General features: G+C 43.8%; 1 protein-coding gene across 1 annotated transcript in view; it reads right to left on the reverse strand.

Annotated features, from left to right (window-relative positions):
* Positions 1-7,333: 7,333 nt before the first annotated feature.
* The window catches only part of PKD2 (polycystin 2, transient receptor potential cation channel), a 76,469-nt gene continuing 57,061 nt past the window's right edge, over positions 7,334-26,741 (reverse strand). The window contains exons 9-15 of the mRNA XM_029598010.1: positions 25,993-26,113; positions 20,442-20,540; positions 19,411-19,532; positions 17,710-17,827; positions 17,429-17,592; positions 16,606-16,753; positions 7,334-8,734 (exon numbers count right to left, since the gene is read on the reverse strand). Coding sequence (XP_029453870.1) covers positions 8,492-8,734; positions 16,606-16,753; positions 17,429-17,592; positions 17,710-17,827; positions 19,411-19,532; positions 20,442-20,540; positions 25,993-26,113 — 1,015 coding nt within the window. The 3' untranslated portion in view covers positions 7,334-8,491. The remainder of the gene's footprint in view (positions 8,735-16,605; positions 16,754-17,428; positions 17,593-17,709; positions 17,828-19,410; positions 19,533-20,441; positions 20,541-25,992; positions 26,114-26,741) is intronic.

Consider the following 26,741-nt stretch of genomic DNA (forward strand, 5'->3'; position numbering starts at 1 on the left):
GTTTTCTTAGAAGCCTCTCATGAAGGACTTTGTCAAATGCCTTCTGAAAATCCAAATACACTACATCTACCGGTTCACCTTTATAACCCATTCAAAAATATGAAGCAGATTTGTGAGGCAAGACTTCCCTTGGGTAAATCCATGCTATGTTCCATTAAACCATGTCTTTCTATATGCTCTGTGATTTTGATTTTTAAAATAATTTCCACTATTTTTCCCAGCACTGAAGTCAGGCTCACTGGTCTATAGTTTCCTGGATTACCCAGTCTTAAGGTACAATGGATGATTTTAATAGATCTGAAATTTCATTTTTGAGTTCCTTCAGAACTCTGGGATGCATTCCATCTGGTCCAGGTGATAATTCACTTGTGTGGACTGGCCTGCCCGAATGCAGAGGAATGCCTCCTTTTTTTGTGCACATAAAAGTACAGAAAAATTGGGTTACTTGCGTTTATGCACACAAACCCTGGGCAACTTTACAAGCAGCCATTTACATGCACAAACCCATGCTTATTCCATGTAAATAGCTTTGAAAATTATCCCGTAATAAATCAAAGTAGGGAAATAATCTCAATATGAAAAAAATACTCCCTAGATGAGAATGACTGAAATGAGTGATATTCCTACAAATTAATATTTCAAATATTTTTCATTTATACTATACAGTTTATACCATAGTAAAAGACATTCATAATTGTCTTCCACTGACTAAATGATCTAAGAAACTTACTAAATTACATTACTTTCTTGGGTGCACTATTCTACAATTGCTGACCTCATTCTCTAATGGAGATTTTACATCCCATCCATCCCCTACCCTGGACACACTAACCAAAATTCCTACTTTAAACTTGAACAGGTTGATAAACATGCCTGCTTTTCAGGGAACACATACAAATATTCAGGAGGTATATCTGAATAAGGTTCTAAATAATCTGAAAACTGCCAGCTGGATGTATTTTGACACTCAATTATTGACCTCTAGAAATTGAGCTGTCCATTCTTGGTTTAAAGGATTCATTTTAATGTTTATGAAGTCTTCTGGAAGCAGATAAGGAAATGTGATTACTAAAATGAAATTGTCACAGTCAAGATGACAGAAGGCTAAAAACTAACCCTTAGAATGCTATTGATAAAACTACATGAAATGGAAATGAGAAACTGTAGGACAGCAGGGAGCAGAAGAGCAAGAAGCAGGCTCACTCAATTGCTTTCACAATGAAAAACTAAAGCTTTTTTATAATATAAAATATTTTATTAGGAAGTAAAGTGCTCTGTAATACAGATCTAGAAGCTGTTTATCATAGAAAATTTGCATGATTCAAAGCTTCCCAATAAGGTATAATCTAAAAAAAACCCCCAAAAACACAGCATAACTTACATCAACTTGGATAAAACATTCTCTTCTATTAGCTAGAAAAGGTCAATTATACAGAATTATATAAAAATCTTACATTTTAACTGTGAAAGAATATCATAATTTTGTAATAGTAAATTTTGTTATGAAATCATTCACTAGTGACCATGCTTTTGCATAGCACATTGTCAAAACATACATGGATATCCCATGAAACTTAATGCACTTCAAAATGAAGCTTGTTTAAATGTAAAACAAAATAAAAGTAACGACACGTTACAGAAATATATACATACAAATATCAATGGATAAAAACATTTTGGTTTTTAACAGATATACAATACAGATAAGGCAATGCAGCAATACTAATAATGAAAAAGCTTTACTTGAGAGGCAAGTATTTAAAACTAAAAACTCATAAGTAGACTATTCTGAAAGGTTCATTATGACCCATCCAGAAACAGACATCACTTTCTTGGAATCCTTTCAGCTCACACATGTTCAAGTTTACTGGTGAAAAATCACATTTTTGTCCAGCCAGCAATACCCAACCTGAGGGCAAGGCACATGTGCTTCTTTCGCACAATTTAATTTTTTCAGAAAGCATAATATAAAATTTCTTAAAAATCTATTGAATAGGAAAAACAGATGAATGCAAATGCATTTTCAACTAGGTTCCAGAGGCACATGCAGATAAAGTCATACAGAGACCGTGGCAGAGGAGAAACTTGAATGTGAAAAGTTGCCAGGGTTGCCAACTACTTATAAAGCTAAATTGCTCACAAACAAATTTTTACTGTAGAGAGAAGGATAAATCAACCACATAAGTGTCATCCAGTGCAGACATGGAAAAAACTCAAAAAGATCAAGGTGGTCTTTCTGAGCATACGTGGATCTATCCATGCAGCCGCCCGTAAGACTTACTAGCCAGCTACACTTAAACTCTAAGGGGAGGCAGGTGGGACTGGTTTGGTTGATTTATCCTGCTAAAGAAAACACCTGTTAGATGTGAGCAACTTAGCTTTTTCCCGAGGATAAGCAAATGAAATCATGCACACAAATGAGGGCTGCATGTGATCATTTTGTTACTTATGCACTTTTAGAAGAACATAGCAACCCGTAATTGCCTGAGGTAGAAGAGTAGTGTTGAAAAAATTAAACTTCATAGAACTGCGTGATCAAAACTGCTGTCTTGCGGAATAATTTTCAAGGGAGTAATGAACATATGAATGGAAGGCCAAGTGGCAGCTCTGCAGATGTCTTTTGTGATGTCAAGAAAGCTCCTGTAGCCCTAACTTGATAGATTTTCACCTTACTTTGAATATTTTGATCAGACTGATTATAGCAGCAGGAGATGCAATCAGAGGTCCAAGTTGAAAGTTATCTTTGTAACTGAACTCCCCCCCACCTGCCCCTTTACTGGGTAAAAATAAAGACCATTTGTGAGGATTTCCTATAGAATTTTGTTCTTCCCAAATATAAGTGTAATGCTTTTCTTCAATTCAATATGTGGAAAGTCTGCTTGCCCTTAAGTGAAAAAAAAAAAGTTGTAATACACTGGATTTAAATGAAATTGCAAAACTACCTTTGGGGAGAAATTAGGATGAGTTTTCAAAATTACTCTTGCGAAAAAAACTAGTGTCGGGAAACAGGGCTTGCAACTTGCTTACTTTTCAGGCCGAAGTAACTGCTATTAAAAATAAGCTTTCCAAGAAGGGTATTTTAGATTGGAAACCAGTGTTTCAAATGATGACATCGGGGAGCTGATGAAGATCTCAAGTAAGAGAGCTTCTTTACAGAAGGCTTCAGATATGTTGGTAATGTTGAGTTGTGGTGGGAAATAGAAGCACCATCAGCTTCGTTATGGTATGCCATGACAACTAAGGTGAACTCTTACAGAGTTAGTTTTCAATATGGAGTCAGATGAGTTTAGAAGATACTAGGGTAAAAAAGGACAGGAAAGCTAAACAGCTCCTGACTAAAATGAGTACCAGTTAGAAAATCCATTTAAAGTTGTAAGACTTTCTGATCCTGTTTTTTCCTTACACTAAAAAGAACCCTTTCTACTTCAGAGAGCAACTGCATAGATACTGGTTGGCCTTTAATATCCTTGCTGTCAGAGTCAAAGACTGAAGGATGGGATGTAGAATATTCTTGTTGCACTCTGTGATGAGGGATGGTAATGTCCATAATACTAGTGGTTGATGAACTGATAGGTACTGAAACCATGAGGCCAAAAGGGTTCTATCAATCATATCATCCTAGCTTTGTTTTGGATATAAGTGGAATTGGGGAACACACAAAGCAACCCTCAAGTCCATGGAATTGAGAATGCATCTGCAGCTATTCACCCCTTGCTGGTCTCCTGGAACAACAGTTATGTGGGAAACTGCTTGTTCAGGGATGCTGTGAAGAGGTCTATTTAAAGGAAACCAAAAGCTGGAAAAGTACCTGCACTGTATGATCATATAGCAACAGTTTATGAGGTTGTCATTTAAGATTTAGGCTGTCCAATTTTGGTTTCCTTGAATATAGACAGCTTGAAAAAATATTCTGTAGAATTTTCCTATTTCCAAACTCTAGAGGCTTCAAGGCAAAGATTGAAAGAGCCTGTTCTCCTTGTTTGATGATATAAAGTATTGCTACTGGGTTGTTTGGGTTAGCTCCACCTCGTGTTTCAACCATGGAATGAATACCTCAAGAGCACTGAAGATCACTATCAATTCTAGATGGTTTATTTGAAGAACTTTCTCTCTGTGTGACCTGAAAGCAGAAGTTTTGTAAATGAGCTCCTTCCACCCTTGCATGTTAACATCGCTTGAAACTAGGGTCAGTGGAAAAAACTGACTTTTCAGAAGACAAACTGTCCAACTAGCCTGTTGGATTTTATAAGAGGACTGGATATTTTCACTATGTGATAACGGCTGAAAATTGTTTGTTTCATTTAAGTTTTAGTTGCCACAGAGCCTGGTTCACATTAAGATATGCAGAGTGTGAAATGGACTGTTGCTACTACATGCTCCCATTTTCATGAAGAGGCAGGCAGAGATTTGCATTATACCATAAAAAAAATAAAATTAGTGTTCGATTCCAAAAGATCTCTAATTAGATAGTGATATTGCAGTTGGTTGTCAGTGTTTGGCTTTTAAACTTCCAAACCTGTTGCTGCTATGTATCAGTTCCATATTCTCTAGGTACGAATTACAAGTCCAGTGTTTTTGGCTTGCATGTCTAGTTGTAATTGTTTAAATTCTAAGAATCCAGAGCTGTATCTGTACTCCATTATTCAGCAGTGCCTTGTGTAAGCAGGACCCAGTAAAGCTTTAGAAATGCACTTTACCAGATTCTGACCGTCAATACTTGGATGGCATGAAAAGCCCAGCTGTTGCAAGTGTAATCATATGCAGCTTAAATATCTCAACTACTCCTCAAGAAGTGTCAACTGGCGGTCAGCTAATGAATTCTGGCCAATTACTTACATGTATAAAAGCAGATGGAGAAGTCTGGGCAAATAGAGAAGAGCATGTAGGATTTTCAGCAGACCCTATTGCTTGCCATCTTAAATCACTTTCTTGTACGTTACAAGTCTTTGCTTGTTAAAATTCAAGTTCTACCAACCCCAGAAAGCAGTTTACAGAGCATACAAACTAGGGATGTTTTGTTTGCGTTAAAAGTTTTAGTATGCACAATAACAATTAATGAATATTAATATGATTTAAAGTAAGCTAATTCAATTTAACGCACAATTTTTTTTTTTTTTAAACATGAACTGAAAAAGTTTAGGGGGATGGTAAACAAAATGAGATAAAATGAAAAAGGCCAGAAACAAATGAAAAATTTTCTGTTGCATGCCCCTGTCTCAGGCCATTTTGTCATGGTTGGCCTAGGTCATGTGGCAATTACCAGATCAATCTCTGCTGAATACTGGACAGGACTGTGTCCTTGCAAGTGAAAACCAAGAAAAAAAAAAAGGTAATCTACAGAGTTTTGAATGAACTCAAAACAACCAACATAGCCTCACTTACAGGTCGATACAGTAAGGCCACGGTAGAAACAGTGCGGCAGTGTCAGGCGCACCCTTCCTCCCTGCACGCACAGTTCTCTTCACTTAGTCCCCGATACTCTCTTCTAATTGCATGAAAATGCATGCCGCGGCTGTGAAGCGATAGGGAAGGGTTATGCCCGCGCAACCCATTTTACTGTATAGGCGCTTAATACAGCGCCTATACAGTAACCTGGGTGCGCTGGTACCTGTCATTTCAAATGTCATTTCAAATGACATTTGGAATGACAGGCACCGGGAGGAGGGAAGCGGCGAAGCGACTTACTTCTTGCTGTGTCTCTCCTCCTCCCGGAGCAGGGCGCGAAAGCAGCCTTGCTCCGGGAGGAGGTGGGACACAGCGGAGGCAAAAAAAAAAACCAAAGGCGCGTGTTCGATCGGGCGGGTGGGCGCGTGTTCGATCGGGTGGGTAGGCGGCAGCAGCGGCGGCAGAGAAGAAAAAAAAAACCAAAAGCAATTTTTTTTTTTTTTCAAAAAGCGACAATTTTGTTTTTTTCCAAAAGCGACTTACTTTTGGGATCTGTCAAGATCCCAAAAGTAAGTCGCAAAAGTAACTTACTTTTCTGAAGCCATCAGGAACAAGATCGTAGCTCCTCCCGATGAAGACGAAGATGGCCGCCTGCACGGGAAAGCGTGCAATTGGCCGCTGAAGACGTGACGTCACGACGTTTGGCGTCTTCAGCGGCCAATTGCACGCTTTCCCCCGTGCAGGCGGCCATCTTCATCTTCGTCGGGGGGAGCTACGATCCTGCTGATGGCTTCAGATCCCGGGGAGCGGGTGGGCGCGTGTCCGGTTCCCGCCGCTGCTTGGATGGGTGGGCGCGTGTCCGGCTGGATGAATGCCCGTGCGATTTTGGCGCTCATGGCATGAGTGCCAAAATCGCATGGGCATTCATTCCGGCGGGGGCCGTGCGTTCATTCAGGCAGAGGGAGCCGGAGGTCGTTCGCCGTCGGCTCCCTCTGCCTGGATGAATGCCCGTGTGATTTTGGCGCTCATGGCATGAGCGCCAAAATCGCACGGGCATCCATTCCGGCGGGGGCCGTGCATTCATCCAGGCAGAGGGAACCGTGGGCCGTTTTCGCCACCGGTTCCCTCTGCCTGGATGAATGGCCGTGCGATTTTGGCGCTCATGCCATGAGCGCCAAAATCGCACAGGCATCCATTCCGGCGGGGGCCGTGCATTCATCCAGGCAGAGGGAACCGTGGGCTGTTTTCGCCACCGGTTTCCTCCTGCCTGGATGAATGGCCGTGCGATTTTGGCGCTCATGGCATGAGCGCCAAAATCGCACGGGCATCCATTCCGGCGGGGGCCGTGCATTCATCCAGGCAGAGGGAACCGTGGGCCGTTTTCGCCACCGGTTCCCTCTGCCTGGATGAATGGCTGTGCGATTTTGGTGCTCATGCCATGAGCGCCAAAATCGCACGGGCATCAATTCCGCTGCTGCCCCCGGATCCCGGATGCCGCTTTTTTTGCTTCTTTGCTGCCCCCGGATCCCGCTGCCGCTGCTGCCCCCGGATCCCGCTGCCCCCCCCCCCCTGCCGCTTACCCGCGAAATCGGGAGGAAGGGAGAAGGGACTGCCGTAGCAGGCCCGAGCCTTGCTACTTTTTCGGTTTTTTTTTTTTTTTTGCTTCCGGAGGAGGGGACCGGACGGGGCTGCAGGAGACCGGACTGGGGCTACACCGGACGGCTGGACCGGGGACCAGGGCAGGTAAGCAATGCTTTTTACACTACACTAACACCTATTAGGGGGAGGCGGTAAACTAGCACGTTAAGGCCGCGGCAGAACAGCGGGTTACTGAGGAGATAGTATCAGCGCCCGTTACAGTATCGGAGGGGAATAGCTAATTCCTTCATTATACAGCTTTTTTGTTCATTTACATGCTGGGTGCGGAAAGGGTTAGGTGTTTATTTTAGGAAGCGCTAAGGACGCGTGAAACTGGAGACTGTATTGCTGGACAGCCTTACTCGTCTGTATTGTGCGCTCCCAGCACGTTACAGACGGGGAATCTTTAACTGAAGGTTACTGTATCGACCTGTTAATTTGGTTTTAACAGGCTTGGAAAAGATTTCCTCTTTAGACAAACTCATAAGTGGGGGTAAATATAGAGATAGAGAAGGCTAGAACATTGCCAAGCATATTGTATGTTGTAAAACATGTTTAAACATATGGATGATACAAAAACAGCAGTCATTGTCTTAAGTAATGAGATGTTTTTGCTATCATACATCATTAGAGAGAACATGATATTCAAATGAATATAGATCTTTCTAAACTCTGCATAGATTGTAATTCACCATTCAAAAAGAGTCATAAGTCTCTAAAAGTTATAGTCTGTATACAGACATCACCCAAAGGACAGTCATCCAGCCTTCTAATACACATCAGAATAAATGTAGCAGTATGTTCAGTTACTGAGTGTTCATTAGAACAGATCCAGTCCTTTGGTACCTACCTGCTGAAAATAAAGGAATACTTGTCCATTTTAGGTTTAGTAAGTATGTCAAAAACTTTACAAGCAGAGGCATCCAGAATCTGATATCACTATCTTGCATGGCACTGCAGGTGATTGCATTTTCAGTTTTAGCATACCCAGAATAATGGACAAAAATGCAATCGCTTAAACTATTACAATCTCCTAGAGTATCCTCATTTCTAGGCAGCTATGCACCTACAAATCTATAGAGGAGAACAGCAATGTCAACATATGGACAAACTCAAGCAAAATCAGAAGGGACTGCTAGATAAGACTGTCACAAAAGTAAGAATTTAAAAAAATATCTAAAACCCATCTAAGCATTTAGTGCCCTACAAAATGGGCAGCTATATCACAAGTTGATTTGGCTAGGTTTGCACTCATTAACACAAAACTAGTGTATTAATGAAAGAAAACATTCACGGATCTGTGAGAAAGTGAAAACCAAAATAAATAAAGGTAGAGATGAAGAACAGTACACATTTAGCTCATTGCAAGCCAGCTAGTGAAGGTGTATAAATAGCACATGATGCATTTACAATGCCCAGCATGGCATTCTCTTTCTTTCTTGAATTCCAAACCAAAACGTGACGATGACTACACATGGCTGCTCCCCCCATTTGCACCTTCCCCTCCTCTGCCATCCATGCCATCCGTGGACTGGGAGGAGGAAGGGCGGGAGCTTCTTGAGCGAGGCGGGCCGGTCATTCCCAGCGGGGTACCCAGGCGATTACTCATTTGGGAGGCTGTGTCATCGGACTCCCAACGCTCTAGTTCTTCCCTCACCAGCCGCTCCATTTGCTCCCTGTGGATTTCATTGTCACGTCCCAGCCTTTCATCCTAAGCCACAAAAAGAACCGAGCTTAAAGGTAATGGTCTGACCAGTCAGATTAACTACAATTAAATCTATTTAGCTTGTGTCATACTCAATTGGTCATTGCAACATGGGTATATCATCGCAAAAGCAACACAAGAAGATCATATTGTTATTTTTCAGTATCTTATTTACAGTTTATTTTCTGCAGCAGCTTGAGGGTAGGTTCTATAGCCAAAATATTAAAATTGTGGGATGTTAGCAGTTTAACATGTATTTGTATATTAAACAGTGAGAGAACACAGCAAATAGAAAATGTCTGCATTTCACAAATTATATTTTGAAAATCACATGATAGCTAGTTCACTATTTATAAAATCTCATTGAATCTCCTGTATATTATTTCCTGCTAAGGTGGTGTTGAAGGGAGATTGTTTAAAAAAAAACTTTAAATTTAAAGGCCCAAGAAGAGTAAACTGTTTTGACCTGTCTACATCCATTCCATGTTAAATGTTAATACACATAGGGGCCAATATTCAGCCACAGAGAGGCTAGTTAAGTTAGCAGGATATAGTTATCCGGCTAACTTAATGTGGATATTCAGCGGTGTGGCTGTACCACTGAATATACCTGGCTATCTGGGTAATTATATCTGGCTAACTTTAGGACAGCCCTACTGCGCATAATGTATGCGACCAACTCTGGCCTGCCCCAAAATGCCTTCCACCCGGGTCGTCTCCAGACCATACCAAATTTATGCAGCTGGAATTTTGCCACATATGGCTTCTAATATCACCGCTTTGCCATTTAGATAGATCACTTTTCTGTTATCTGTCTAAATGGCTTCTGAATATCTGTCTCATATATTACATATCAAAATGTATGAAGAGCCACACACATCGGAAACACAGATTATTAAAGAGTTACGGAGACCTCATATATTTGAGACGGGTGATTTTTAAACTCACTTATTCAGGTAGAATACCAGTTTTGTTAACCACCAAAGTGATTCAACACCCTCTGATTAAAGTATAATCATAGGGCTCTGAACACTTTCTTCATTACTTCACGCTATGAGTTTGCTGTTATTTATTATAAGAATAAAACCAAGAGACACTTATCGTTTATAAAAGCTTGTGTTTAATGGCATGACATGGCTCGTGTTTCAGAGGACTCCTTCCTCAGGGGCCCAAACAAATACATTTGTTAAAATGTGTCCTGGTTCAAATCTTTCAATCATCATACTGCAGCCATAATGTTCCCGACAAGGCAGTATGGCTCCAGTATGATGACTGAGAGATTATTTGAGACTTTCACTGTCTCCATCTGCTGGCAGGAATGGATAAACCCAGGAGTCTGAATTGATCCGGAGGGAACTCTGGCTGACCTGTGGGCTCCACGAAAGGACTGCTGGTGCCCACCGCCCTGCTTTGCAGAGACGCCAGAAGAGGACTTGCCGGACCGAAACCTGCGTGAATCCCAAAACCAGGCAGGAGCTGTAAACACTTTCTTACTGGGCCTCTTTGTCCTCCGGCAATCTGTTCCCCTTTGACTCCCCCAGCACCTTCATCAACTGATCCAAATCCTCCCCCAAACAGAAGCTTCCCCTTGAAAGGGAGGTTACAGAGCTGGGCCTAGGATGACAAATCTGTCAAACAATTGCACAACCACAGAAGCTTATGGGCCGCCACTGCGAAACCATGCTCTGAGCCGACGCACACACCAAATTATACAGCACATCTGCCACATAAGTGACCCCAGCCTCCAGGCGGGCCGCCTGCCATCGCCTGATGCTGCACGATCTGGAGCCTTCTGCACCCAATACAGACAGGCCCTCTGCATCAAAATGACACAAAAGGCCACTCAAAAAGACTCAATGCAGAGACCTCAAACATCCATTTTAGCTGAATCTCCAGCTTGCGGTCCTGCATATCCTTCAACGCAGCAGCCACACCACAGGAATTTTCGTCTTTTTGGTAACTGCTGATACTGCCGCATCCACCTTCAGTACCTTCAGGAGGTCCAGTCTCTTCCATCAAGGAGTAAAGCTTAGCCATTGCTCTGCCCACCTTCAGACCCACATCCGGGAAGTCCCACTCCCGGTTCACCAACTTCCGGATTTTCTTCGGTAAAGGAAAAGCACTTCTCGATCCTCTCAGCCCGTCCAGGACCAGGTTAACTCCCTCATTATCCAACCTTCCCGAGTCACCATCATGCCTAATTCCTCCAGAACTTGAGGAATAAGAGGATGCAGCTCCTCTCACTTGAACAAGCGCACCACCCTTGGGTCGTCGCCTTTAGGTACCGTAAACTCATCTGGGTCAGGGTCATCTTTGGTGCTATCAGCCACAAAGGAAAATTAATTTCTTACCTGATAATTTTTGTCTCTGTTCGTACCCGGATCAGTCCAGACACCTGGGATGTACCAGAGCTGACTTACCATGGGTTGGATCCTGAGAGGCCTGCTCGGAGCACCCCTTCTCCAAATCCCCCGGAATCCGAAGCTTGCACATCCAATCTGTAATGCCATGCAAAGGTGTGCAAAGACTTCTACGTAGCCGCCCAGCAGATTTCCTGTGGGAAGACTTGAGAACATTCCGCCCAAGAGGTGGCTTGTGACCGCATAGAATGTGCGCGAAGACCTACCGGTACAGTCTTACCACGCAGTAAATATGCCGAACTGACAGCCTCTTTCAGTCAATGAGCTATCGTAGTCTTGGAGGCCATACTACCTCTCCTCGGACCACTCCACAGCACATTCTGTCAGTGACACAGAAAGGATTCGTAACCTCTAGATATCGTAACAGAGCCCTGCGCACATCCAGTTTCCGTAAATCCTTTGCCACCGGATCCGATCAGTCCACATCTGAGAATGAAGGAAGCTCCACCGATTGATTCAAGTGAAAAGACGACACCACCTTTGGGAGAAAGGAGGGGATAGTCCTCAGGGACACACTTGAATCAGAAATCCGCAAGAAAGGTTCTCTGCACGACAACGCCTGCAATTCGGACACCCGCCGTGCTGAAGAAATCACCACCAAATTCGTCCTCCAATTCCTTGCCAAACAACAACTTTCCTTTAAAGGGGAGAGAACAGAGGTGAGCCTTGGATGAAACATCCGCATCCCAATTCCGGAGCCAGAGAAAAGCCTGCGTGTGGAAACCGCAGACACTATGGATCTGGCCGACGTGCGTAACAGGTTGTGAAGAGAACCTGCGCTGTACGCGATGACCGCCTCCAGCTGGTTTGCCTGCGCAGCCTCCCCCTCAGAGAGATCAGCATTGGCTTGGAGTTGTTGGGCCCAGTGAAGACCTGCACGCAGTGCAAAATTACTGCACTTCACTACCCGGACCCCCAGGGCTGACACCTCAAACACCTTCTTGAGCTGTAGCTCCAACTTCCTGTCCTGCAAGTCCTTGAGGGCCGTCGCTCCCATAACTGGGATAGTGGACTTTTTTGTAACAGCTGACACCGCTGCATCCACCTTAGGGACCTGGAGCAGCTCCACAGCGTCCTCCGGAAGGGGATATAACTTGTCCATCGCCTTACTCACCCTTCAGTCCCAACTCCGGGGTGTCCCATTCCCAGAACAGGAGATTCGTTGCCGAGAAATGGAAAGGGAAGGAAACCGTAGGACCCCTAAGGCCTAGCAAGACAGGATCCATAGCTCCCAGCCGGGACTTCACCAGCGGAGTTTCCAATCCTAGCTCCTGCAGGATGGACGGAATCAGCGGAGACAGCTCCTCCTTTTTAAATAGATGAACCACCTTTGGGTCATCACCATCCATCAACTGAGATCCTCTGCTTGAATCTTGCTGTGGATCTGCATCACCCCCAGCCCCCCCCCCCCCCCCCCCGGGCCTTAATCTGCAAATCCTGCTCATCCTGAGACGTAGAGTCAGAGTCCATCGCCGCCGGTACTGACCTTAAGGGCCTTTTTCCCTTAAGCGGGTCAGATCCCCCCTGGACCTGTCCCTCTTCCATGGCCTCCGGGTGTGCGGCAGCTGCAAAGGCTTCTCAGCCGCCTGCTTTTTCCCTTCCTTTTTTGCTTTAAAAGCTTTGTGCATAAGTAGCACAAATTCAGAGGAAAAAGAAGATTCTGATGAGGAACTAGTAGCCCCCTCAGGGCTGTCCTTGCATACAGGAGAGGCTGCACCCGCAGGAGCAGCCCACCTTCCCCGGCAGGAATTTGTTGCGGGGAAAGCGAGGGGGGTAAAATCCCCTCCCTCCTCACTGCCTGTGTGGCCGCCCGAAATGTGCCCAAAATGGCCTCTGTTGCGCTGAGCGGGAACGGGTCCTCTGACACCACACAACTCCTCTCTGCCCGTGCCGCTGAACATGGAGCCCGACTGCGACCCCCCTCCCGAAGCGAAACAGAAGGTCCCTCGCCCCCCTGCACACACTCCAAGCAGAGGCCTTCTTGCGAAAGATGCACGTGTGACGAGCCGCACGCGCGGCATGAAGAGCCCCGAGGCATCGCAGGCCCGACTTCAAACTAAAGGGAAAACGGTGAAGTAAAAACTAAGCAGTTGGCCGCGCAGACCCCCCCCCCCCCCCGATAAGCCTAGCCAAGTCACGGAGAGCCAGCGCGCACAAAATAACCCCCCCCTTTTTTTCTTTTTTTTTTTAAAACGCACTGAAAACTTGCCGTTCGCTGTCCCAGGTTCTGGAAGAGACAGGTCCTGCTCCTGTGGGAGGTGAGTGAGCCAGGCTCCCCGGTATTACCCCAGTGCTGCTTAAAACTGCAAAGGCAGGGTCCTCAACCCTTGGCAGCGGCCTCGACCAGAGGGGATGGTCCCTTCAGGACCCAGCAACCCCCTGGGAGGCTCACAGAACCGCCGACGGTAACGGGACTTACTTTCAGTTTTTTGTTTTTTTTTAACTTAAAGATACAGCACTTAATTGTAGAACTAAGCCCTGACTACACTCCTGCCCTATCAACTAGCAGTAATCAGGGAATCAGAGACTGTGGGTTTTGCACCTCCGCCATCTGCTGGAGACAGAGTAAGACTGAGGGACTGTGGGTGGCACCTTGATATATATGGCAGGGTTGTTTGAAAAAACTTCTCTGACTCCATCTGCTGGAGGGGAGGTAAAACCCAGGTGTCTGGACTGATCCGGGTACGTACAGGGGACAGGGGTTGGTGCCGCGTCCAGATCTTCCCCATGCTGATCGAGGTGGTCCTCTTGCGGCTCATCCGAATCCTCACAATCCCTGGGAAACCCATCCGCATGATGTAACCCCAGGCGCCTCAGAATATTCTCCAGACCCCTCTGAGGCCACCCTGGACTTCTTACCAGTGGGTGCAGTGCCGCTCCGCAGCCCACTTCCCCCCATACTTTTCCTTGCCAGGTAGGCCTTGTGCATGAAGAGCACAAACTCCGGGGAAAAATCTGCTGGATCATCATCCCCCAGCTCCGGAGGACTGACATCCGAATCCCCCTCCCCATTAGAGGCACCATGCCCCACTGGGGAAAGAGGAGGCGGGGAATCACCACCTCTCGTGGTCGAGAACTCCTGGTAACCATACCCCGCGGGGTCTGCCACAGGCTCGGCCGAATGGAGATCTTGTTTCTCTCCACGGCCCCCCGCCGAGGAACCCTCCTGTCCCGACCTGCATTCCACACAAAGGGAATGGGCGTCTAGCCTTACCGCATATAGACCACAAACGCAGCACGCCTCCATTTTCTGCTTTGGCACCATTATGGTTCACCACTCACCATGTGGCGCACATCTCAGCTGGGCCGAATACATGGCACCGGAGCAGCCTGGCGCACAAAATAAAAGCCCTCGTGACCACCGCCGCGCCAAAGCCGGCTCCCACCAGCATGCTAATATGATTGCGGTTGCCTCACCAGACGCCTGTTGCCGGCCCTTTGCAACTGCGAGTGAAATCATGGGTGCACATCGGCTTCCCCGATCCTGTACTTGCGCCAGTCACCGCACTCACCAGGGGCCCCAGGCTGTTGGGACGCTCCCGCCGTCCAGTCCCACCACCGTCGGATCCAAGACAGCCTTCCCTGCTGTTAATATACTCCTCCTTTTTTAAATTTTTTTAAACAAAAACTTAATTGGAATACTTTCCCGACATGATCAGTAGTATCAGAGGGAAACCTTGCAGGATCGAGGGAGCCAGTCCCCTGGCTATCGGCCCCTCCGTTACGATGCGGACGAAGCCCAGCCAGGGGTATCCAACCCCCGGTCATCCGGCTCCACCTGAGGGATGGGCCACGAAAGCACCTAACACCTCAGGGTGCTTTCGCCGTCCTCTTCTGACCTAACATCTAACTTTTTATTTTAACTAGACTGCAGGTTTGCACCTCTACCATCTGCTGGAGTCAGTGAAATACCAGGGGAGTGCAGGTGGCACTCTCGGTTATGTAGCAGTGCCTCAAAGTTTTGTTCTCTGACTCCATCTGCTGGTAGGGATGCAAAATCCACTTGTCTGGACTGATTTGGGTATGTTCAGGAATTCAGTTTATACTCTATAGGGGAGGAGAAGACCTTCAGGACCATCGTCCTAGGAACCAACTAGGATCTTCCTTCTGCTTTCCTTTTGTCTGGCCTAACAAGCCTGAATCCAGAGAGCTGCATGGGTATACTTGCATATCATCTGCTGGAGACAAAGAATACTGTATACTGATGTCAGCACGAGAACTTGTCAGCAAGTTAGTTGTTCTCTGCCTCTATCTGCTGCTAGTGGAGCATAAACTAGTCCAGATTAGTGTCTGGCTGGACAGAGAGTAAGCTGCTCTTAGGAAATGATTGACACTCCCTCCCCTAAGCTTTGAATGCTGTTGCTGCAGTGGTCTGAGAAGCTAAGCCAGTTCAAATATTACACCTGGGCCTATAATAATTTGTGGAGTTTCTGAAGAGCACCAACAGTAAAAGCAAAAATATTTCCTAGAATTTATTGATATACCATTTACAAGTCATTAAAAAATATCAATTTAAATACCAGTATTACTAAATCAGGTTTTCTTTTACCTCATATCTATACTAAAAACTGCTTACAAGATCCCTTTAGAGAAAAAAGAGGCAGCTTAGGCATTTATCAATTTCAGCTTTACAGAAACCTGCTGTTTCAGTACCTCCGATTTCTAATCTTAACATGACTTCTGTGGTCTTGTTTGTCCTACATATTTTATACCATTTGAAAAGTATGTACATACTGACAAAACTAATCGTCTTGTGTGGTTATACTATTATATGTACTGATACCTGAACACTAATGTAGTGGGTCTTGCCCTAAAGTTCAAGGTCATATCTTGTAATATTAAGGATAAAAGTACAGGGAGGTAAAGGGACAATAATATCCTAAGATGGAAATGGCAGATTTTACTATACAACTGCTGCAATTCACCCCATGCAGGAGTCCGTGCGAGTCTAGCTTTGGGTTGCTCGGTCTGTCCTCAGATACTGACAGCACTTTCTAATACTGTCTCAAACACATTGGTCTATTTTATAACCTATAGAAACCAACAGTGAATTTATTTTCCCAAAGTCTACTGGGTTCCAACATTACAAATTCACAAGGTGTCACAGTCTGCAGGACTCTTCTCTTCAGCAGTGGACTGTGCATGCTAGGCAGCCAGTTTAAATACAAGCTAGAAACTCTGGGCATTAGATACTAAAATGCGCTCCATGAAACCTTCTTACCCTAGAAAGAGCAGCCGATGCGAGAAGCAAAACAAAGTGGAGTAGCTTCGAGCTCAAAAGGCAGCAAATGAGACTACTTGCCAAAAAGATATTGTCTGACTCACATACATTATCAATTTTGAAAGGAAGAGAGAAATTGTGGCCAAAGTTACTGAAAATACAGCCTGTTTTGCTTTCAGAAATTGCAAGATCTGCGAGCAAAATAATTTTTCAGTACTCACTGACTGTATTCTCACCTCTGTTACCCCATCCAACAGTCTACCCAACACATCTCTTCTCTTCAGTTTGGCTCTCTCCATGGTTTCCAGCTTCACAATCACTGCATCTATCTTGGAGACGATACTGCCAATCGAGTGTTCCATACGATCCACACGTCTCACTAGGCTACAGACACATATACACATTTATTTCTCATTGTTTTTTTCCATTCTGATTATATACATCTTATGTGTGTATAGAGCAAAATTTCTATAAAATTGACAACATTTATGAACACAATTTGTTTCATTCCTATGGCTCCCACTCAGCAGTCAGAAAAGGGTCAGTCAGCAAAAAAGAGATGTTCTTGTAATTCAGAAATGTTTACTTCTATCAAACATCCTATGACATGGTTTGTGCATAACAACTCAAATCCTCACTACCACTTACTGTATAATATTTGGGCAAATAATTATCTCCTTATGATTTAGTTTATTCTATTGTGAATGGGTAATAACTGTTCCTTCTCCCTTTGCCACCCATGAAAGCTACTATGCAGTTCAGGCATCAGAAAACACCAAGCTACTCATGAAAGAGATGAAATGTCAAATAGGTAATGGGGATTCAAATTCTATAAGCTGTAGTCTAAAACTCTGATTTCATATTTTGATAGTCCATATTTCAAACTGAAAATAAGACAGGTCTTATGTGAGAAAATATGGTGGTATGGAAAAGTCACATAATAAATAGCAAAGCTAGACCCATGTAAGCAGGGCTCTGATACCAACTGCCAATAAATACAGGATACTATAATGCCCCAAGCACCCATATCCTTCTTTCTTGGAATGCGTTAAGGCTTACACTTGGAACTCTTCATATGAAACGCCACTGGAACTACTGCCTCTTCTTCTGGAACTGTGCCCACTGTCCTCGTCGTCATCCTCTTCTGAGTCGTCAAGACTCCGTGGGAAGCTACGACCACTCAGAGGACGAGGCAAAGAACTCCGTTCTAAGTCCAGATCCTCCTTCAACAGAAACATGTAGTTAAGATTAGATGGTGAAGCCAATCACCCCGCTATTCTTTCAAAGACATAGAAAACAACATACTGCAGCTCGTATAACTAACCGACCGCATTACTCACCCTTTCCTTCTCAAGGTCATTTCTCATTTGCTGGTGCTCATGCTCTGTAAGCTCCTGGTCCCCATCCTGGTCATACTTGGCAAAGATTGCCTCAATCTCTGCATCAGTATGACCTTTCCTGAAAAAGAAATACAGATATTTGTCCATCTTCAATTATTTTGCTCTACTTTAACGAGCAACCAATTAATTTAATCTCCCCCTACCTCCTCTCTACTTTGTCCCTTTCATACACAAAAGAGTAGAAAGTGTTCTTGTTACTGTGCTTCCTATCCTAGTACCTCCCTAATCATGGTACATGTAGGATGATTTCTCATAACACAACGCACAAGTTAATAGCCTCTGGCAATAAAAATGAAGACTGAGAATGATACCATAACCAAATCAAGCTCTAACACTAAAAAATACTATTTTCATATGAGGACCACAACTGAATGCAATAACCAGGGAATTGACCCAAAGAGAAAATATCTGTTCATCTTTATCTTTCAGTTGCTATGTTCTGATAATAACTTTGATCTTGGAGGAGAAGTCCATTAACTGCTATTAATCAAGTTTACTTAGGGAATAGCCACTGCTATTAATTGCATCAGTAGCATGGGATCTTCTTGGTGTTTGGGTAATTGCCAGGTTCTTGTGGTCTAGTTTGGCATCTGTTGGAAACAGGATGCTGGGTTTGATGGACTATTGGTCTGACCCAGCATGGCAATTTCTTATGTTCTTATTGTGCATCCCGTAACAGAAGAGTGAGAATTTATATATATGTACCCTTCTGCTGTTTTCACATTGATACTACCTTGTAATTCTTCCATTGACCTATTTTTGTTAGTGGAACCTTATTTATCGTATCTAGGATTATGCCAACAGACTTGTAGCATTCCATCTCCTGATGCTGCTAATGGATGAGATCAGTATCATACAAAATCTCTCAAAGTTCTTGAAATGAAAACTAGGAAGCAGCAGGAAAGAAATCTACAATATAACTACTCATTTGGGTTGCATTCTTCAGTGTGCATGTTTTCTAAGAGTTCTGTTACACTAAAACCAAATTTAGATTCAAGTTTTATATATATATATATTTTTTTTTTTCATCACTGGTGAGTTATTTTTAAATCAAATGTGGATTCTCCAGCTTCACTCTATAAGACTGGATTTAACACAGAAAAATATACAGTAAAAATATCATGTAGCAGTCAGGTTCTCTCTCATACTGGTTAATGGACAAATGTGGTTCTTATCTCTCTACTGGAAAGCTTTTCCAAAAATACTGGATCCAGGGCAGGCTTAACCACTAGGCAGACAATATGAGTGCCCAGGGTGTCAACCTCTGGAGGGGCGGGAGGGAGATGATGGGCAGGCAGCAGCAAAGACCAGCAGTAGGATTGTTCAGACGGATTAATGATGGGAGGTCATTATGACTTGAGTATCAAAATCCTGAATGAGTAGGGGCATGCAAGGCTAAAGATTCCAACTTAATGCCTGTGCACTATTCCTATCTGGATCTCAAGACTACTTCTTTACCTCCTTACCCTTCCATTAAAGATGTTGAAGACGACTGATTCTGATAATCAATCCCTTTGACACATTAATTTACACAAAAATTATGTACACAATTTTTATTTGTAAGACCTCATAATAAGTGGATGAAATTTGTCACTTGGGAGTTTATTTCTAGAGACCTTAAAATTATTATTTTTTTTTTACCCTTTTAGATCCTGTCGCAGTTCATCAAAGTTTAATTTGCCTCCACCCTGACGTAGACTGTCTGAAATGTCATCCACTGGGGTTTTTTTCAGTTTAAGTTTGACCATGGCTTTATTGCATCCCTGAAAAGGAGAAAGACAATCTCATGCCTCTAGTTGATATACTTTTTAAAACAATGTTTCACTACATTTCAGCTGTCTCATCTCCCAGGATTCTCTCAATCAACAGAGACAGCACGGTAAAGGAAACTTATGCAGCCAACATTAGGGGTTACATGAATACAAGGCAAAAACTGCACAACTCTAAAGCTAAATGCTAACCAGTCAGTTTGTGTTGAAGTACCTCTTAACCAAAACAATGGTTGGAAGCTTTTTTTTTTTTATGCCATTAACGTGTACTCAGGAGATAAAAATTAATAGCTTATAAAAACACTGGATGTAGGTTTATTATTTTTTTTAGTCAAGACACATGACAGAGAAAAGCTCCATAGGTCTTAGCTGGCTGTCAGTCACGCTTGCAGCAGGTCCCAGCATATTGCAACCTCTTCCCCTTTCCCTCTGGCATGTGCTATTGCAAAACAGGATACAGTCATGTGCTATCTATCATGTCCTGGCAACTGAAGTGAACTCATTTTCATGGGTCATAAAAACTTTGTAGAGAGGGCTTTGGTTTGTTTTAAATTCTTCTCAGTTTGTGCCACTTCCCTTAAAAGACAAGCGAATGAAGGACCCAAGAGTTTAAAGATGACCACAAATATTTTATGGTCTATTTTCATAGAATGTGGGTCAGTACTGCCTTTTTGATTTGTCACCAAAATCAGCAGGAAGTAAACAGTCTTGAATGGCCAACGTACAGATACTGCATTCAGTATCTGTACGTTGGCCATTCAAACCCAATGTACCACTGGTATTTAAAAAAAAAAAAAAAAAAGGATCAGCTAATTTGTATTATTATGCCTATTTTTAACACTGGTACATAAGCTCCTCAAGACTAAAATGTAAAAATAACTCCAAGGGAGACTAAATTCTTACCTTTCTGATGAGATCCGCCAGTTCCATTTCATTCTTCTGCTGGGCTAGATCTGTTTTGACCTCTGCATATGTATCATTGATAATAGCCAAAAACATGTTCTATTAAAATAAAATAGAATTACAAAAAGAGGATAGCAAAATTAAATAAAATAAACTTGATAAGTTTTAGAAAAGGGATATCTCAGTCCCTTGAAGCTATCACCATTATTATACAGTGGATTTTTGTTTTAAAAAATTAGATTTTATCTGCAAATATAGTTCTTGACAAAGTGGTAAAACACTACAATGGCTAACTTCATTTTTAAACAATAGAACATATAAAATCACGATTAATAATACATCATCCGAGGATACTACAAACTCCTAGATTAAAACCATGCTTAAACCTAAAAGAATTCAGAACTGTCCTACAGGCGCTAATTTTCACATCCACCGATTACTGTAACACTATTTCTTGGTTTATCACCCTATGCCACAATTCGACCACTACAAATTTTGCAAAATTCTGCCGCTAGGATATTAACCGGATCACGTAGACAAGAACACATCACCCCAATTCTAATGGATCTACATTGGTTGCCTAAAGAACAATGTGTACAATATAAAATCTTATGCATTCTGCACAAAGCAATCCATGGAGAAAAAGTTGAATGGTTAAATGCGGCCATACAGCTCCACACCACAAAGAAATTTAAGATCATCTAATATAGGTCTACTATCCATCCCCTCCTTGTCGTCAGCAAAACTGACAACCGTAAGAGACAGAGCTCTATCTCTAGCTGGGCCCAAAATTTGGAATAAACTCCCAACAGAATAAAGACTAGAAATCAACATGACAGAATTCAAAGTGAAGATTAAAACATGGCTCTTCCAGCAGGCATTCAAAGAGGGTACAGGCCGAGCGTAACAAGTTCCACCAGTTACCACTGACACCATAAAAAACCCCAAAACTGGATGTCATGTCATTTATGTGATTTTATTTTACTTTTTATTTGTAGTTTATAAGATTGTAACAGATAATGTACATTATTATTTGTATTTTATATTTTTCTATTTTATTTGAATGTTGCATGATTTTTATTCAATTGTAAATTGCTGTAAACCAACATGATGGCTTGTTCCAAATACCAGTATAAAAATTCCAATAAATAAAAATGCCAGGCTGACACGTGCTGGCTGTTGAATCTCTGCCGCATGGTCGCCAAAGCAATGACCCTCTGGTGGGGCAGAAAGGCCTTGGCCTGAGCTGTAACTAGCACGGCTCCTATGAAGTCCAATTGAGGTGATAGACTAAGATGGGACTTCAGTAGTTGATAATGAACCCCAGTGTCTCCAACACCTGAATGGTCAGGCACAGGGACCTGATGACCCCTGCCTGAGATATGCTTTTGACCAGCCAATCGTCCAGATACGAGAAGACATGCACTCCCAGTCTGCGGAGGTGTGCCGCCACCACAGCCAGTCATTTTGTGAAGACCCATGGGGCAGATGTGAGCCTGAACGACAACACGCGGTACTGGAAGTGCTGTGTTCTCGCCACAAATTGAAAATACTTCCTGTGACCTGGGAAGATCTCGATATGAGAGTGTGTGTCCTTTAGGTCGAGTGAGCATAGCCAATCCCCTTTTTACAGAAGGGGGATCAAGGTGACCATCTTGAATTTTCCTTTTTTTAGAAACTTGTTTAAGGCTCTTAGGTTTAGGATGGGACAGAGTCTTCCTGTTCTCTTTGGAATCAGGAAATACCTGGAGTAGAATCCCTGCCCTCTTTGCCCTGGTGGTACAGGCTCAAGCGCTCTGGCCATTAACAGAGGGGAGAGCTCCACTAGTAGTACCGCCTTATGCGCTACCAGCCCCCAATATGGGCAAGGAGGGCAGTTTGGTGGGACACCCAATAGATTCAACTAGCACCCTTGGCGGACAATGGACAGAACCCACTGGTCTGAAATTACACTGGGCCACTGGTTCGCAAAGAACCACAGCCTGCCCCTGACTAGAAGGTCCACCATCCCAGGTAAGGGCGACTGGCTTACACTCCCTGCGGCCCAGTCAAAACCCCGTCTTCAGAGTTGACTGAAGAGCTGCCTGGGACTTGGGGGCTCTCTGTTGCCTGGGATAGCCGTGGGAGCCCTGATGGTGTTGACAGGAGCGAGGAGGTATAGGATAGACTTTTGTTGGTGAAAGCAAGACTTCTTTGGCCCCGGTCTCAATGGCTGCCTAGAAGAGGACGAGTCTGTAGAACTGGCAGAGAGTTGTTGGAGGGTTTCATGGTGGACCAAAAGTTGGGCCACAGCATCTCTCACCCTATCTCCGAAGAGATTCTCTCCAGCACACGGCATGTCAGCGAGTCGATCCTGTAGCTCTGGTTGGAGATCCGAGGCCTGCAGCCAAGCCATTCTGCGGGTGCCAATTCCTGCTACAGAGACTCTCAATGCAGTCTCGAAAACATAGGTCACACAGACCTTGTGTTTTTCACACTCCAGGCCCTTATGCACCAGCAACATGAGGCTGTTTTGCAGCTGCTCAGCCACCTCTTGTACCTGCTTCCAGATGTCCCACAAGTACTGGGTCATGCAGAGCTGGTAGACAGCAATGAAGGTAATAAGCTTGGTGCACTGGAACACCTTCCTCCCAAGAGCATCTATTGCTCTGTGGTCCTTTTCTGGGGACACCAAGGAATGGGGTCTGAGAGTGCTTGGCCCTCTTGAGAGAAGATTTGCCCACCACAGACTGGTAAGGCAGATGATGCTTATCGAATCTGGCAGTCTTCTAAACGAGGTAGACCTCGTTTATGGAGGAGTAGCTAGTGGTTAGAGCAGCAGGCTATGACCCAGGAAAACCAGCGTTCAAATCCCAGTTGCTCCTTGTGATCTTGGGCAAGTCACTTTACCCTCCGTTGCCTCAGGTAAAAAATTAGATTGTAAGCCCTGTGGGAATAGGGAAATACCTATAGTACCTGCATCTGCTTTGATGTACACTGTGAAGTGCTGAAAAGCGGAAAAAATCTAAATAAAATAAATAAAAATAATTAACGGGAGGCACTGGATGGGGTGTTCCCATATTCTCAGCAGCAACTCCTTAAGGATCTCGTGTACCGGGAGCACCACAATCTCCTTAGAAGGCTCCACGAACTGGAGGATTTCCATCATTTTGTCCCTGGCATCCTCCTCCTCTGCTAAAAGCTGAAACGGGATGGCCTCCACCACCACAAACTCGTGAAGGTCAAGTCTTCAGGCTGGGACTTCCTTCATTTATCTGGAGGAGAAGGGTCTGATAGGAAACCATCAGAGCCCTTGGAGGACTACGTCATACCATTCCCCAGGGGTCATATGGACCCTCATCCTCACTGTATGCTACAGTGGATGGGACCCTAGGTGGTCGGCCTTCGTCCAGAGGTGCAGGCAGTGGTAGAACTGGATGTGGGACTATAGGCTTTGGCGTCTCTGCTGGCCTTGGTGGAGCTTCCTCCTCGGAGGAACCAGCAATGGCCACTGTATCAGTAGGGGGAGGCCTCTGTGTCCTGCCGGGCACCAGTGCCATCCCAGGAACCAACATCAGCTGGGTTGATATCACATGATGAACACATTGATCTTCTCCAGCAGTAGGAGGATGATGGGCAACACCAGTTCCAGTGCCACTGGCCTGATGCCCTGCAGTACCCAATCCACTGCCAGCTGGACTTGATGTTCCAGCTCCTCCTCAAATGCTGATGATACCAACAGCGACTGGGAAGGAGAAGGTGTGGCTAGATCTTTGGACCCACGAGGATTGGTAATTGGCACCAGGAACAGTGGAGATCATTGTGGATCCCAGGCACTGATAGAGGATAGGCCCTCTTTGCTATGGGGTCACTTTGGGAGGATCACAACAAAAGCCGGTGCATCCCCTTGCCCAGCATCATACCTTGATGAGGACCAGTGCCAATGCTTCTAACTTAGGATTCCCTCAATACTTGGCCTGGTCTTTCCCCGGTGCCGAGGTTGAAGACAAACCCGGCATCCTCGGCCCAGAGGAGATCAACAACAGTTGGTCTCCAGTACCCCTGTTGACGGCACAGACAGTCCCACTGATGTCGATGGAGCAGTGTCCATCGCTGCAGCTCCAAGATCCATCGATGCTGATGCTGCTGGCTCAGACTTCTTCGACGTGAAGAGCTAATCCATCTTGTCAAGCTGAAGTAGTTGTCCCTTAGGGGTCCATTTGGGTGCACAAGTGACAACCCCGGACATCATGCGATGCCCCCAGGCAGAGGATACATATCTCATGCGGATCCGTAATGGACATGGTCCTCAGGCACCGGGGGCATCAACGAAAACTGGATATGGCCATGACGGAATGAAAGAAAAAGGGGCCATAGACACTAAACTATAGCGGTGGCAGTCCATGGCCAGCGGATACTGGGGCACTGCTCCATAGGGGAATCTACCGTGAAAGGAAACTTACCAGAAACGCCGAAAACCCTGACTATGTCACTACGGGGAAGCACTGAGAGGGACCCGGCGATGGAATGATACTGAAAACCGTGAAAAACCCTCATGAAAAAAGTTTTCCATTAGACCAAAAAAAGCCAAAGTGAACTCAACAGATCGCGAGGCTTACAGTTCAGTGGAAAAGAAGAGACTGAAGAGGGATCCCGCATCGACGCATGGAATAGGTCATGATGGGCATGTTCAGTGTGCCTAGTCAAAGTTCTAGAAACTCTGACACAAGTTTTCTGCATCGGGGCACCATGTGATGATGTCACCATGTGTGAGGACTACCATCCTGCTTATCTTCAGAGAATAAGTCTATTCATATTTCAGGGAAAGAAGAGAAAATGACTATATGACCCCATAGACAACAGTGGAGATGCGTTCTCACATTTGTATTAAGTACATATCATAGCCTTTATATTAAACACCTATTATAGCATTACTTGTGTAATGTTAGGTATTTAAACATACTCAGCATACATGACAGCGATCTAGGTGCTATTTAATTTCCACTGGAGTCTCTCAGATATTTACCATTCAGTTTCTGTTGCATTTATTTTAAAATAAAATTAGCAGATTAAAGACAATTAAGAGATCACACTCCTCACTGAAAAACAAAAACTAGAGAGCTAAAATAGATTTTTCTTAGCAAAAGAAGAACCTTAATTCACTTGAATGTTGGACAGATAACAGCTAAACACTGCAGGTTATAGTAGTATAACATCCATGGATGCAGCAAGAATGACAGCCTGTTAAAATTGGAAAATGTCTCCCTGCTTCAAATCAACCTCCAGGGTTGGTCAGGTCCCTATATGTCAGGATCATAGATGAAAAAATGCAGAGGAAATCTAAAGCTTTCAACTCACTCCAAAACAAATGAATAATCTCTAGCTTTTATCATTTGCCTATTTCCACTGAGCCTAATTACAGCTAAAGCATAGCAAAGATATGGGTATGCTTGCTAAGAAGAAATATTGCTAAAGTATCTGTGTAAGAAACACACAGGAAAAAAGCAGGAGGATGAAGAGACATGGGGAAAAATAAAGCATTTGGGATTTTATAAACAAAAAATGTACATACCAAAAGAATGAAGAACATAAAGAACACAAAAGAAGTGAAATAAATTGGTCCCAAAATTCGATTAGCTTCTTCAACTTCTGTAAAGTTGAAATCTCCCAAAATGATGCGGAACTGAGTAAAGCTAAAAACACAAAACAAAAACCACACACACAAATAAAATACAAAATAAAACAAAGGTTTCACCACTAGTAGCATCGCACTGTGGAAAGTAACTACTCCAGCAGCATCATATTTCTGTCTAGGCCTTTTTTACAAAACATATGTATCTGGGATTTTCTTAAAATTTATCATCTGCCCAACCAATATGATTCTAGGTGAAGTATAGAGCATAAAAAGCACAGTATCACAATAAAATATAAATGAATATACAAAATCCAGAAAACAGTATCAATAAAATGCTAAAGTAGAAAGCTAGGCTTTGTTTTAGGAAACCTAAATAATTCTGCATGAGGCGGCCTTCTCTCTGGTATCTACTAGTCCACCCTCCTTTACTGATGTATTACACAGGATGACCTCTTAAGAAAAATGAAGAGTGCAGGCCTGGTATAAAACTCTGTAAATAGTTAATCAAGTTGAATAGTCTCTTATTGCATTACCTTGAATGCCAAGAAGAAAATCTTAAATTGTTCTCTAAAGCAGTGGTTCTCAATCTAGTCCTTAAGACACCCAGCCAGTCCTCAGGATATCCACAAAGAATGATAGATTTATGTACAACAGATGTAGTACATGCAAATATCATGCATATTCCA

The sequence above is a fragment of the Rhinatrema bivittatum genome, chromosome 1 (assembly GCF_901001135.1).
Source record: "Rhinatrema bivittatum chromosome 1, aRhiBiv1.1, whole genome shotgun sequence".
In the NCBI taxonomy this organism is placed as follows: domain Eukaryota; kingdom Metazoa; phylum Chordata; class Amphibia; order Gymnophiona; family Rhinatrematidae; genus Rhinatrema; species Rhinatrema bivittatum.